Source organism: Lonchura striata, chromosome 1, assembly GCF_050655825.1.
Source record: "Lonchura striata isolate lonStrDom1 chromosome 1, ASM5065582v1, whole genome shotgun sequence".
Classification (NCBI taxonomy): domain Eukaryota; kingdom Metazoa; phylum Chordata; class Aves; order Passeriformes; family Estrildidae; genus Lonchura; species Lonchura striata.
In genome coordinates, this window is record NC_140703.1 from 31562231 (window position 1) to 31576649 (window position 14419).

The window sequence follows — 14419 nt, forward strand, 5'->3', positions numbered from 1 at the left end:
GGCATTTCACTGCTGTGTTCTGACCATGCTTTAGTCATTAAATGGTGTGTGAAAACTTCATTATGCCTGCAGGCGGAGCCTTGGCATTAAAGGCAGCTCGGTGGCAAGGGAGCACTGCTTTGGGTACATCTTGTCTTTTAGCAGTCCACTGTTAGCCTCCTGCACACATATTACAGGAAGCAGGTATGCCTGCTCGTCATCTGGCTTCCCAGCAGACAAGATCTGATGCTGGCAGCGAGCTAAACCAGCCTGGTCTTGTTCTGTGGTTGTTTCTGCCTGTGAAACAGTGATTCCTCTTACCGCCTTTCTGAGGACAGGTTATCTGCAGGGTGCTTTACAGGCTTTACAGGGCAGACACGTTCAAGCTTTATCTTGCTAAGGCACCAAGGGAGGCATTCTCATGACTCAGCCAAGGCAGCCCTGCAGCCCAGTGAGCCCACAAATTTGGGAATCCAGCCTCAGCAGTGCCAATGGGTTGGTTCCAAGTGGCAGTGCAGCATGGCACAGAAAGCTGCTCTGGAGCTTAAATGGATGTAAGGTGGCAGCATGGGGCTGCACCTGAGTGAGTGAATCCTGCTGTAAATCAGCTGCTCCGAGCACACTGAGTGCTCCTGGCTGGCAGCTCCAGGACCCAGGCTCACACCTCTCCTTAGGGCAGGCTGTGCCCTACAGACACAGCAGCTCGTGCTGGCCCCTTGTCAGAGGAACACAGGGGTGTACACAGAGACTGTGCGTGACTCTTTGGGTGGGCAGGGGAATGGGCACTGACGTGTCGTGTCAACTATTGGCTGGACTGAGGAAACAGAGGGCACCTAAAACTTGTGACAGGCCTCTTAACCCCATCTGGTTGTAGATCCAAGTCACACAGGGTTTTATTTGTCCAGTGTTGTCACTTTTCAACAACTGGATTATTCAAATGCTAGTCTCAATAAATCTTAGTTTTCATTAGCGTTAATGTCAAAATCTTTGAAAGTTCTGCACTTCTGCTGTGTAAGAGAGGGAATCTTTATTCTTGAAGAAGGACAAAGATATCCTTGAGAGAAGACATCTTGAAAAAAATCTCTTTCTAAATTTCATAGTTGAAGTATCTTTCTCCTGGGGTCTTATTACTAATAATTCTGTCAGTTGAGAAACTCCCTAATGACCCTAATAACTATGGATGAGTGACAGGTTTGTAAAAGCAAAAAAGCAACGCTCTTCCACCAGGCTACTGCATTCCCATCTGGATCTTCATGTTTGTTACTCCATAAATCAGCAGGCTCTCCCCTGCTGCTAAAATAGTTTAGAGACTTTAGTTATTCAGTCTTTAACATAGAAAGGATAGCTCATCTATGGGCTGAAACAACAGAGCGCTGACGTTATTTCTTGTAGATTCTCTCCATCTCTTGGCATACAGGATCATTATCCTTTTTGGGACTGCTGTTTTTCCAGCTACATAGATATCACTTTTTTGGTTGCTTTTTCACCAAGACACTTCTCCTCATGCCCCTTGCAGTCCCCATATATTTATGACTGAGACACTTATGCTGCAGGAGGTGAGCAGGTGCTTGTTTAACAAATTTGCCTGTGGCAGCCCTGGACAACAGAGCTGCCATCCAAAAGGGTCTTGAAGGCAGGTGGAATGGGCTGGCAAGGACCCTTATAAAATTGGAAGTGGAAAAATCCTGCATCTAGGAAGGAAGAACCCCTTGCAATGACACATGTTGGGCACTGACGCTCTGGGGAGCAGCTCTGCTGAAAAAGACCTTGTGGGTTTTGTAGGCATGAAGTGAACATGAACCAAATCTGCCCAGTGACCAACAGCATCCTGGGCTGCCTAAATCAGCAGATTAAGGAGCTCATTGCTTCTTTGGCAGCATTCAGAACACTGCATCCTGTTCCGGGTGATGTAGCATAGAAAGGTGTTGGTAAACTGGGAGAGTTCAATGGGGGGCCATGGAAAAGGTCAGGGGAGTGTAGCATTTGCCCTGGGAGGAGAAGCTGGGGAATAGAACACATTCAGCTGGGAGAAAATGTTTTGGTGGGACCTAATAGCAGCTTTCCAATGCTTATGAGCAAGTTATGGAGAAGATGAAGCTAAACTTTTCAGAGTGAATATTTTGGGAGGATGAAAATGAGAGAGACATTAACTCAATCAAGAGAGTATTCAACAGATATAGTGAGAAGCTTTTTCATGATGATGTCAGAAAACTTTAAATCACACCACTCAGAGGTTTCAAGACCTGACTAGATAAAGCCACCAGCAACCATAATTCACCTCTCAGCTGTACCTGTGTTAAGCAGCTGACTGGATCCAATGAAAACCAAAGGTCACTTCCAACTTCAATTACCCACCAACCCTACAATCCTCCTGGCTCCCTGCATCATTCAAGCTCATCACATAAGGACCAAGACAGACAAATCCCAGTATTTCCTGAGCCATCTTGCTCCTGAGGAATCCTGCTATAAATAAAGATGATCAGTGTCCCTCGTCCATCCCATCAGCCTTGTCAGACTGATGCTGTCCTGATGGAGATTTCTGTGCACTCAGGACATGGACTCAGTGAGTCTAATGAGCTCCTTTGCATTGTCCTTGCACCCAGAAATTAATGTGACGCTGCAATTTGTCTCTCCTCCGTTTAGTGTTTAGAGATTTCTGGATAAATTTGGGTTTTTTTTGGAGGGAAATTATTCATTATGTGGTTCTCTGCTTTCGAGAGAGAGTAGAAGTAGAATCACATCCAACCACCAGTTCAAGAAAAAGAGAACTGAGAGGGCATCTGCTGATCTGTAGGATTTCAACACACAAGATGCTCTTCTGAGAAAGCCCATGATAGTTCCTACAAACAGCTGATCAGGATTGAAAGTAAAAGGAAAGAACACTAAAGTTACACCAGGGTGTTTGGGTTTTTTGTGCAAAAGCCCCAGCTGCAGGGTGTCTTTCTTGCCAAGTCACTTTCTGAGTGCTGTGTGTAGGGATAGTTCAAGATGAGCGGAGCTCAGCCCCAGGAGCTCCTCCTGCTCAGCTGCTGCAGTCCAGGCTGCAGAAGTATTACCTGAAGCATTTGCTTCAGACTGAATTGGGAAAATTTTTGGAGTCATATTTAGCAATAATATGGAAAGAAACACCATGTCTAATCAGATTCAAGTGTTTAAATTCAAAACCAACAGTATAAAGCATCATTTACAATGTTCAATATTTTGTACAAAATGAGTATCTCCAAAGATCTATGGTTATCTTTTGCCATACTTCTTCTTTAAAATTCTTATTTTGGAGCTGGTATTGCACCATACAAGTACTTCTCTATTTACACTCCCTTTCTGCATGCAAAACTGTGACTTTCTGTCTGGTTTTGAGATAACAGCATTTGGTGCCTTTGTTGATCATCCACAATAGTACCAGGCCCATCTATTACTATGCATAAACATATATGTTAATACATACGCCAAGGAAGCAGAGAATGGTTTGGGCTGCAAGGGACCCTAAAGAACCCTTTGAGGGATGGGGCATCCACACTCTCAGAGGGCTGAACATGAGCCATCAGTCTTCCCAGGTGGCCAAGGAAGCCCACGGCACCTGGCCTGTATCAGCAATGGTGTGGCCAGCAGGACACGGGCAGGGATTGTTCCCCTGTGCTCAGCACTGGTGAGGCCACAGCTGGAATCCTGTGTTCATTCTGGGACCCTCACTGCAAGAAAGACATTGAGGTGCTGGAGCAAGTCCAGAGAAGGGCAACAAGGGTGGTGAAGTGTCTTGAGCACAAATCCTGGGAGGAGCTGCTGTGGGAGCTGAGGGTTTTTATCCTGAAGAAAAGGAGGCTCAGGGCAGATGTGTTTACTTTTGACAGTATTTGAAAGGACTTTGTGGCAAGGTAGGGGTTTGGCCCTTTTCCAGGCAGTTAGTGGTGGGACAAGGGGAAATGGCCTTCAGTTGTGTATGGGGAGGTTCAGTGTGTATATTAGGAAATATTTCCTCATTCAAAGATTGGTCAGGTTTGGAATGGGCTTCCCAGGGAAGTGGTAGGGTCACCATCCCTGAAAATATTCAAAACACAAGGTCCTTTGCAATATGGTTTAGTGGGTGTGGTGACATTTTGTTCAAGGCTGGATTTGTTGATCTTGGTAGCCTTTTCCAACATCAATGATTCTCTGATTGTAAGGGGAAGAGGAAAAGAAAAAAAAATATTATGTGAATGTCACCACTGTCACTTGGAATCTTCCATCAATACTCTTAGTAAGACTAAGGTTGTGTATTCAATATTATTCACAGAAAAGAAAAAATGTAAACTCAAACAGGCAGAAACATCCTATAGCCTGTGTGTCACAAAATACTTAGATACATTTTTATTACTCTGATTCCACTTTCTTCTGGAGGAGAAGGACAAACAGGAATTGAACTTCCCAGGTTTCATCAAATCACTTGCACTTCATTGGACTTTTGAACGAGAAAAAGAAAATGTCTGATCATAGGAACATCTATTCTAAGTCAGGATAGTTAACGAGTTTTGATCCCTGGTGGCATGGTACCACTTCCCAGTTCTGTGGAATTGGGTGGTGCACAAGACTTTTGAGTGAGCTATAAATGGAGGCTGGTAAGATGCCCTTCCCAAACAGCAGCTGTGCCCTGGAGGAACTGCCTGCAGCTCTCCCCAGCCCTGCAGCTGGCATCCAGGTAAGAGGCACACTTTGCACAGGAGAGCTGGGAGGTTTCCTGGGCAGCTGCTGTGGAATGCAGGGGAAGGGAAGGAGGCTTCAGCGTTGGGCTGAGAGCTGCAGCACAGACGGGAGGCTCTGCTGTGTGCATGTGCAGAGACTGAGCCCATCCTTCAGGGCACGAGGAGATGGCTGCTGCAGGAGGAACAAACCTTACCAAGGGACAGGGTGGAGGGGGCCAGTGACACACAGTTGTGGGGGGTGAATGTGAGAGTATTTTACAACTTATTTTTGGACATATGTCTAACCCAACACACATAAATATTTAAAAGTGGGCAGTTGTGGGCACATATTTAATTTTATCCGTCCAAATACTAACTACTATGTAAAGTCTTCACTCTTTTCCAGCTGTTGTAACATTTATTCATTGTTCAAAATATTTTACATTTTCTTTATTTTCCTATGCACTCTATAATTTTGTGTAAAGTCTTCTTACAACACTGTTTTCTGTCTTGCTTTTTTGCAGGCTGTCATCCAAGGCCAACAGAAAGAACTTTCATCCTCAGAAGTCTTGAGATGGGAAAAATCATCATTTATGAGCATGCCAACTTCAGGGGTGTGTCCAGAGAAATCACTTCTGACATTTCCAATCTGGGACGTTTGGATTTTAATGATATTATCTCCTCAGTGAAAGTAATTGGCCAGCCTTGGGTGGCTTATGAGCACATAAATTATTCAGGCCGGCTAATGGTACTTGAGGAGGGGGAGCATAACTATGTTGGCAGAAGCATGAATGATACAATCAGCTCTCTGCAGATGATCACTGAAGATCTGCACAATCCCCAGATCACTCTCTATGAACATCCCAACTACCAAGGGAAGAGCAGAGTAATAAGAGAAGCAACCAACCTGGCTGCGGGATTTGACAATGACATCATGTCTTCTCACAAAGTCCAGAGAGGTGCCTGGCTGTTGTGTGAGCACAGTGATGGAAGTGGAATTCAATACATTGCACGAGAAAAAGATAATCTTCCACATTACTCAGCAATCTACCTCAATGACAAGCTTTCCTTCCTGCGTCCCCTTCGCCCGGGCCGCTCTTATTAGAATGCAAATGCTCCAAAGCTGAGGAAGATGCAGCACCAGCAAGAAATTTGAGATCTAGATTTCTCCTTCTGCTTGTGTAGCCTTTTTATCCTTGGAGCTGTCTGCTGTGCTGCACTTCAGATCTGTACTTCTCTATCCTGCCTTGCACACTTCCCCCACCCCATAAATAAAAGGATTATCATGCTTAATCATATGAAAGGGTGTCCAAGCTAAAAAACATGCCAGGGATGTGTAACCGAATTCACCCGCAGGTGGCATTCCAGAGACCTGTGCTATGGAATGGTGAAACATTGCATGTTGTCTCTGTTGCTAAAACAAACAGAAAATGAAAGTGTAGGTCCAGCATTGCCTTGCTTTAATTTGTTTTACAAAGGTACCATGTCTTGTGCCATTGTCTGTAATCCATTTTGTGTTGGTGCTATTAAAGAATCCTTTGCAATCAGCAGTGGGTCTGTTTTGTGCATCTTTAGAATAGATAAGTATTTCTCTTTCATGGTGAGATGTCTCTGTGTATCCGGGAAATGGTCCATGGTGTCACTTGCACATTTCCCTTAGATGTCTCCAGTTTCAGAGGTCAGTAACAGAGGGCTCAGGTTGGACTTAGCCAGTGCTAAAATCTTGGCAGGCATGTTGATAATTGCTGTGATCCTGGCCAACCTCTCCCATGCAGTGTTCTTAAATAGCACACTTCTGGTTGTACTGTGTACAATCAACCATACTGAAGAATCATGCTGGTGATGCAGGCTTCCACTGCCCAAATCACACAATCAAACAGTAAGCTTTCCTAACACTGAACTGATTGGATCATCCCAGTGGAAACAACTGTCCTGTTGTAGGCACTGTGGTACCTTGCTAAGGGAGGAGGGATGACAAGGTATTCCATGGTCTGTTCTGACAGGTGCAAGTTCACCTGGAAGTGCAGAGCCCCAGCCCTCCTCCCCCCTGCCCAGTGACAGCTGCACGCCCTGGGCTGTGCATTGTGGCAGCTGTGCCGTGGCAGCTCTGCACTGCAGTGTTGCTGTCCCTCTGTGCTGGCCTGCAGTTTGCCCCGTTGCCCTGCACTGCTCTCTGCCCAGAGAAGCCGTGGCTGAGCCATCCCTCCAAGTGTTCAGGGCCAGGTCTGACACAGCTTTGAGCAACCTGGCCCGGTGGGAAATCTCCCTGCTTATGGCACGGTGTTCAACTAGCTGGAGTTTTGAAACCTCTCCCAGCCAAAATCATTCCGTGATTTTGTGATTCTAGGATGAGCAAATTCAGCAATACAGTGAGCCTTGCCGTGGTTTCAGGTCCCAGTCTCTTACTTTCATGTTCCTCTTTTTACATCCTACAGTACCTCTTTTTACAGTAACAGTTTTAAATTTTGGATATCAGCACAATGAATTTATATGGCTCCAAGCATCAGTAAAACCCTTGCTTTCCAAGGCTGACTGACGAGGAAATCTACCCTGTCCTACTGTACAGGGCTGTGTAGACAGAAGTCTCTACTAAAGCTTTAGCATTTTTACAGCTAAGGCTGGATGGTTTATGGTTGTGGCATGACAGGGTAGAAGAATAGCACCTTTCCAGCTGCTTCTCTGGCATGTAGCGGATAACACCAGAATGTTGTGAAGGACAGGGAAAGAACACCACATATATGGAAGGAATTCAAGATCATGGAGTGCTTTCATACAATGGAAAGAAAATAAAGATGTAAGAACATCCTTACTGATGTTCTTTCCTTGTTTCTGACACTATGACCTGAAGATTTTGCAATGCCTCACTTTAAGGTGTAACATTTGTGCACTCAGGTAATCTTGTCTTTTCTTGGTAGTAGAAACTTTTGTAATGATTGAGAGCCTGTAGAGGAATTGGGAGAGAAGTCTGATGTTGGAAAATGGTATCTATAATGGTCCAAGAAAAAAATCAAAATTATTGTACACATGACTTTATGATGATATTTTTTCACTGAAATAGAACAAAGGATGTAATCAGTCAGAGAATGACAAAGGCCTTTAAATCTTCCTTAGAATTACTGACAGAAATATTTAGTGTAGAAGGGACCTCCCTAGACCAAAGCCTTCTTCACAGCAGAGCTACTGCCAAAGGAAAACAGGTTACTCATGGCCATCCTCAAGATATTTCTGAAGAACTGCAAGGGTGGAGATTCCCCAGGCTCTCTGGCCCTTCTGCCAGAGCTGAAAACCCCTTAGGATCATATTTTTTTCCTTACTTGCAGTCACAGCTTCCCTCTTTCCAGATGAGACTCTTTCTTGTCCTTTTGCTGTGCACCTCCTTTAGCCTTGTCTCTTCAATGGCTGAGAAACATTTTCTTGATGAGGTCAGCCAATTTTAAATCACACCACTAGAGAATCACAGAATGACTAGATTGGAATAGATCTTCAAGCTCATTGAGTCCAACCCATGCCCTAACATGCCCTCAACTAAACCATGGCACTGAGTGTTACATCCAATCTGTATTTAAACACATCCAGAGATGGTGACTCCACCACATCCCCAAGCAGACCATTCCAGTACTGTATCACTCTTTCTGTAAAAGCTTTCTCCTAACACCCAACTTAAATTTTCCTTGGTGCAGCTTGAGAATATGTCCTCTTGTTCTGACAGTTGCTGTCTGGAAAAAAACCAAAAAACAACCCTCACTGGAATACAACCACCTTTCAGGCAGTTGTAGAAAGTGATAAGGTCACCTCTGAGTCTCCTTTTCTCCAAGCTAAACAACCCCAGCTCCCCAGGTTGTTCCTCATAAAGCTTGTGTTCCAATGTTGTGTAGTCTGCATACTCAGAGGTTTTCAATACCAGACTGGATAAAGCACCAGCAACCATAATTCACCTCACAGCTGTACCTGTGTTAAGCAGCTGACTGGATCCAATGAAAACCAAAGGTCACTTCCAACTTCAATTACCCACCAACCCTACAATCCTCCTGGCTCCCTGCATCATTCAAGCTCATCACATAAGGACCAAGACAGACAAATCCCAGTATTTCCTGAGCCATCTTGTTCCTGAGGAATCCTGCTATAAATAAAGATGATCAGTGTCCCTCGTCCATCCCATCAGCCTTGTCAGACTGATGCTGTCCTGATGGAGATTTCTGTGCACTCAGGACATGGACTCAGTGAGTCTAATGAGCTCCTTTGCATTGTCCTTGCACCCATAAATTAATGTGACCCTGCAATTTGTCTCTCCTCTGTTTAGTGTTTCAGGGTTTCTTGGTGAATTTGGGGTTTTGGAAGGGACTATTTCATGATGTGGTTCTCCTGCTTTCGAGAGAGAGTAGAAGTAGAATCACATCCAACCACCAGTTCAAGAAAAAGAGAACTGAGAGGGCATCTGCTGATCTATAGGATTTCAACACACAAGATGCTCTTCTGAGAAAGCCCATGATAGTTCCTGCAAATAGCTGATCAGGATTGAAAGCAAAAGGAGAGAACACTAAAGTTACATGATAGTGCTTCTTCTGTGGGGGAAAGCCCCAGTTCCAGGGTATCTTTCTGGCCAAGTGACTTTCCGAGTGCCGTGTGTCGGGACAGCTCAGGATGAGCAGAGCTCAGCCCCAGGAGCTCCTGCTGCTCAGCTGCTGCAGCCCAGGCTGCAGCTCTCTGTCCAGGCTGCTGCTCCCAGTGCCACTGCCCAGGCTGCAGGTCCAGCCCGTGCTGGGCTTGGCTGTGTGACCCAGGGACAGGCACCGCCTGTGCACGGAAAGGACACGGACAGGGCCAGCGGCACCGGCTGGACACACCAGGGGCTGCCCTCAGCCACCCCACAGCTGACACCACCAGCACCCCCACAGAATGGAATGGAAGAGGCACAGCCCCATCTCCTTCCTTCTCTGCAAGCCATCCCCACGGAAGCCCTCTAGGGAAGACCTGCACAGCCTCGCTCTCCACAGCCACAAACACCTCCACGGTGCTTCCAACAGGACTGAGAGCCCTCAGCCTTTCCAGTCTCACACCTGGCTCTGGGCTCTCTGACCAGAGGACACTTTGGTGTCTCCTAGGCCCGGGCTAGTGCAGCTTGGTGCCTGCAGCCAGCCCCCACACACCACACACTGTTCTCATGGGTGTTCTGGCAGTCGTGGGTGCCTTGAATCCCAGCACGAGTCTCCTGCCTGTCTGAAATCCCTCTCTATATCCATGCCCTGCTTGCTGGCTGCTCCAGCTCAAACATTGCTGGCAAATCACATCATTATAACTTCTCTTGAACTGAAAATGTCTTTTTTTGATAAAATCCGTGAAACAGAGGCTGTCATATTCCACATACCCTCACAAGCTTGTCTTCCCAGATTTAAAATATCACAAGTGGTGGAAATCTGTGTAGTAAGGCGTGTCTTAGCAGGACAGTGGAGACACCTGTAGAGCTAGTGACTGAAGGAGGAGAGAGCGAACAAGGCTCAAGAGAACACTCCATTGTGGTTGAGGCCTGTGCAGGACCCCTGCCTCCTCAATGTGGTCTTGCAGACCCCATGCTCTGTATCAGCCTCTCTGTCTCATGCCGCTGCCTCTGTTGTAGTCCAGCCATGGCTTCCCTGCCGAAGCACCACACCCTGCTCTGTGTCATGCAGTGCTCAAAGCCTGGGGAAGACACTCTTAGACCCAACATGACCACCCAGTGACCCAGGTCCCAGAGTTCTCTCTAACTTTTCCTTAGCTTCTATTTGTGATAATGGTTGGGCTGCTGCAGACAGTTTCCCCTGAGTGGACATCATAGTGTCTTTCAACACAAATGCAAGCAGAAATTAAAAACCAACCAAAGAAACAGAGAATCCATCTTCACATCCTGTTACTTTTGCACTGAAAATGTGTTTTATGCTAATGTAGATTTTCATGAGAATTGGAAGTGACAACATAAAACATTTTGTGAAAATATAAATCAGAAATATTTTAAACAACTGACAAAGCAACAAGGGTTCAGAGTTGACTCTGGGAAGTGTTCTAGCAATGACTTTTTAATGCTATCCAGAATGCCTGTGAGTTAATTCCAAAACCAGCAAGGAGGAAGCACAGCCTCCAGTAGCATGATCCCGTAAAGTAAGTTCCTACTGATAAGTCACCAAAGGCAGTTATTTGAAAATACAGAAATAGAGCTGGTTCTACAATTTATTGTTAGTTGAATTCAATTCAGTAACTCATTAGATGGTATTTCTGGTGCTTGGAAGTTGGTCAGGAACCCCAGAGCAGAACAAGTCAGATCAAAGCACCTTGAAAGACAGTGACCAGAGACAGGTTGGGCTGAATCCTGGGGACACATGCTACAGAATTCCCAGCAGAGGAGATGCTGTTTTCTGCAAAGCAGAGTTCCAGTAGGAGTCACTGAGAACATACCATGGCATCTAGGAGAACCAATAACTTGATGTAGGAAATAATTTGTACCCATCTGGAAAAGAAAATAAGGGAAGATGGGGAAATGAGGAGAAACAATATTGGTGGTCCATGGACAGTAATGGAAAAAATTGATAGAGGAAAAACATTAAAAAGAAGTAATATCTTAAGCCTGAATTGAAAAAATGTTTAGAGTCATATTTAGCATAATAAGATTGCTATTTGACATGTTGGTGAAAGAAACACCATGTCTAACCAGATTCAAGTGTTTAACTTCAAGACTGAAAGTATAAAGCACTATTTAAAATAAAACAGTACTGAACGCAAAATAAATGTCTGCAAAATATCTATATTTCTTTTGCCATGCTTCTGCTTTAAAATTCTGACTTTGAAGCTGGTTTTACATTATGCCAGAAGGTCTCTATTTACAGTTTCTTTCTGGGTTCTACACTGTGACCTTTTTCTGCTTTTGAGACAACAATATTGATGGTTTTGATTGTTATCTATGATAGTACCATGCCAATCTATTACTGTACATAAATATATACATGAATACATATGTCACAGAATCAGAGAATGGTTTGGGCTGCAAGGGACCCTAAAGAACCCTTTGAGGGATGGGGCATCCACACCTTCAGAGGGCTGAACATGAGCCATCAGTCTTCCCAGGTGGCCAAGGAAGCCCACGGCACCTGGCCTGTATCAGCAATGGTGTGGCCAGCAGGACACGGGCAGGGATTGTTCCCCTGTGCTCAGCACTGGTGAGGCCACAGCTGGAATCCTGTGTTCATTCTGGGACCTTCACTGCAAGAAAGACATTGAGGTGCTGGAGGAAGTCCAGAGAAGGGCAACAAGGCTGGTGAAGGGTCTTGAGCACAAATCCTGGGAGGAGCTGCTGTGGGAGCTGAGGGTTTTTATCCTGAAGAAAAGGAGGCTCAGGGCAGATGTGTTTACTTTTGATAGTACCTGAAAGGACCTTGTGGCAACGTAGGGACAAGGGGAAATGGCCTTCAGTTGTGTATGGAGAGGTTCAGTCTGGGTATTAGGAAACATTTCTTCATAGTGAGAGTGGTTGAGTTTTGGAATGGACTACCCAGGGAAGTGGTGGAGTCACCATCGCTGAAAATATTCAAGCCACAAGTAGAAATGGTCCTTTGCAATATGGTTTAGTGGTCATGGTGGCATTCAGTCAAAGGCTGGACCTTGGAGGCCTTTTCAAACATTAATGGTACTGTGATCCTAAGGAGAAAAGGCAACCGAAAAAAGAAAAATATAAATGCCCCCTCTGCCACCTGGATATCTCCCAACAAAACTCTTAGTAAAACAAAGGTTGTGTCTTAGATATTCTTCCCAGAAAAGTGAACATGAAAACTCCAACAGGCAGAAACATTCTCCAGCACACGTGTCACCAACTATTTGCCTACCTTTTATTACTCTGATTCCATTTTCTCCTGGAGGAGTAGGACAAACAAGAAGTGAACTTCTCCATTTCATCAAGTCACTCATGCTTCAATGGACTTTTGAACAAGAGGAAGAAGATATCTAATTGTAGGGCAATAGGAAGCAAAATAGAATGGATAATGAGTTTTGATCCCTGTGGGTAATATTGGACGCTTTCAGTTCCGTTGACTGGGGTCCTTTGTGAGACTTCTGTGCACGTATAAATACCGGGAGGTGAGATGCCCCTCACAAAGAGCAGCTGTGCCCTGGAGGAATTGCCCTCAGCTCTCCCCAGCCCTGCAGCTGGCATCCAGGTAAGAGGCACACTTTGCACAGGAGAGCTGGGAGGTTTCCTGGGCAGCTGCTGTGGAATGCAGGGGAAGGGAAGGAGGCTTCAGCGTTGGGCTGAGAGCTGCAGCACAGACGGGAGGCTGTGCTGTGTGCATGTGCAGAGACTGAGCCCATCCTTCAGGGCACGAGGAGATGGCTGCTGCAGGAGGAACAAACCTTACCAAGGGACAGGGTGGGGGTGGGCAGTGACACACAGTTGTGGAGGGTGAATGTGAGAATATTTTACAACTTAATCTTGTGTATATACCTAAACCAATACACGTATGTCATGACCTCACTCTTTTCCAGCTACATCTATGCTTATTCTTTGTTCTAAATGTTTTATTTTTCCTTTCCCTGTTTTTCCTTCTCACTGTCCATAACTTTTTTTCAATGTCTAAAAGTCTTCTTGCAATCATTGCTTGTTACCTGTCTTCCTTTTGTGCAGGTTGTCATCCAGCTCCTAGAGGAAGGAATTCAAACTCTAGAAGTCCTGCTGAGATGGGAAGAATCATCCTTTATGAACATACCAATTTCCAGGGTTTGTCCAAAGAATTCACCTCTGATATTGCCAATTTAAGAGATGCAGACTGGAATGATCTTGCCTCCTCGGCAAAAGTAATTGGCCAGCCTTGGGTGCTTTATGAGCATTCAAACTATGGAGGTCGATTTCTGGTACTTGAGGAGGGAGACCATAGCTTTTTTGGTACAAAGTTGAATAATAAGATCAGTTCTCTGCAGATGATCACTGAAGATCTGAGCAATCCTGAGATCACTCTCTATGAGCATGCCAACTATCAAGGGAAAAGCAGGGTAGTGCGAGAAGCAACCAACCTGGCTGCAGGACATGACAACGACATCATGACTTCCCACAAAGTACAGAGAGGTGTGTGGCTGCTGTGTGAGCACAGTGATGGAAGTGGAATTCAATACCTTGCTCGAGAACGTGAAAACCTTCCAAATTACAAGGCAATAAATTTCAATGACAAGCTTTCCTTCCTGCGTCCCCTTCGTGCTGGCCGTTCTTATTAGAATGCAAATCCTGCAGTGCTGAGGAAAGATGCAGCCCTGGCAAGAAATCTGTGACCTACATCTCTGCCTCTGCTTTTGTCACATTCTTAGTGATTTTTTTAAAATGCCCCTGCAATACCATGGCTTCTGCTATTGTCTCTAATCTATTTTGTGTTGGTGCCATTAAAGAAGCTCTTGCAAGCAACAGTGGGTCTGTTTTGTGTACTGTTTGGTGTAGATAAATATTGCCCTTTCATGATGAGATGTCTCTGTGTATTCAGAGAATGTTTCGTGCAGTTACTTTGAGGCCTTTTCCATGGATCTCTCCTGTAAGGTTTTGTCTCCTTCTAGTTTCACTGTTCAGTAACAGGGGGTTCAGGCTTAACTCAGCCAGTGCTAAAGTCGTGGTGAGCATATTAATTATATGCTCAATTGCTGTGATTCTGGCCAAACTCTCACCTGCAGCCTGTGTATAAATATCACATATTTGATTGTACCTCAAGACATTGATCATAGTGGTGATACAGCCTTTTACTGCCCAAATTACATAATCAAACAGACTGTTCTCATAAATTTGAATT

At 45.1% G+C, this 14419-nt stretch overlaps 1 protein-coding gene and 1 pseudogene across 2 annotated transcripts; both read left to right on the forward strand.

Annotated features, from left to right (window-relative positions):
• The first annotated feature begins 4551 nt into the window (after positions 1-4551).
• LOC146768632 (epidermal differentiation-specific protein pseudogene) lies at positions 4552-6184 on the forward strand (annotated as a pseudogene). The gene is made up of 2 exons (XR_014953293.1): positions 4552-4651; positions 5159-6184. The product of XR_014953293.1 is annotated as an epidermal differentiation-specific protein pseudogene (transcript).
• A 6485-nt stretch (positions 6185-12669) lies between these two features.
• On the forward strand, positions 12670-14043 carry LOC110480737 (epidermal differentiation-specific protein-like). The gene is made up of 2 exons (XM_021548900.3): positions 12670-12811; positions 13276-14043. The coding sequence occupies exon 2, from the start codon at positions 13329-13331 to the stop codon at positions 13857-13859; it is 531 nt and encodes a 176-aa protein (XP_021404575.3). The 5' UTR covers positions 12670-12811; positions 13276-13328; the 3' UTR covers positions 13860-14043.
• Positions 14044-14419: the final 376 nt, after the last annotated feature.

Excerpts from the sequence above, each read along its gene's own strand:
- LOC110480737 (XM_021548900.3), top strand. The coding sequence starts at position 13,329 with ATGGGAAGAATCATCCTTTATGAACATACCAATTTCCAGGGTTTGTCC.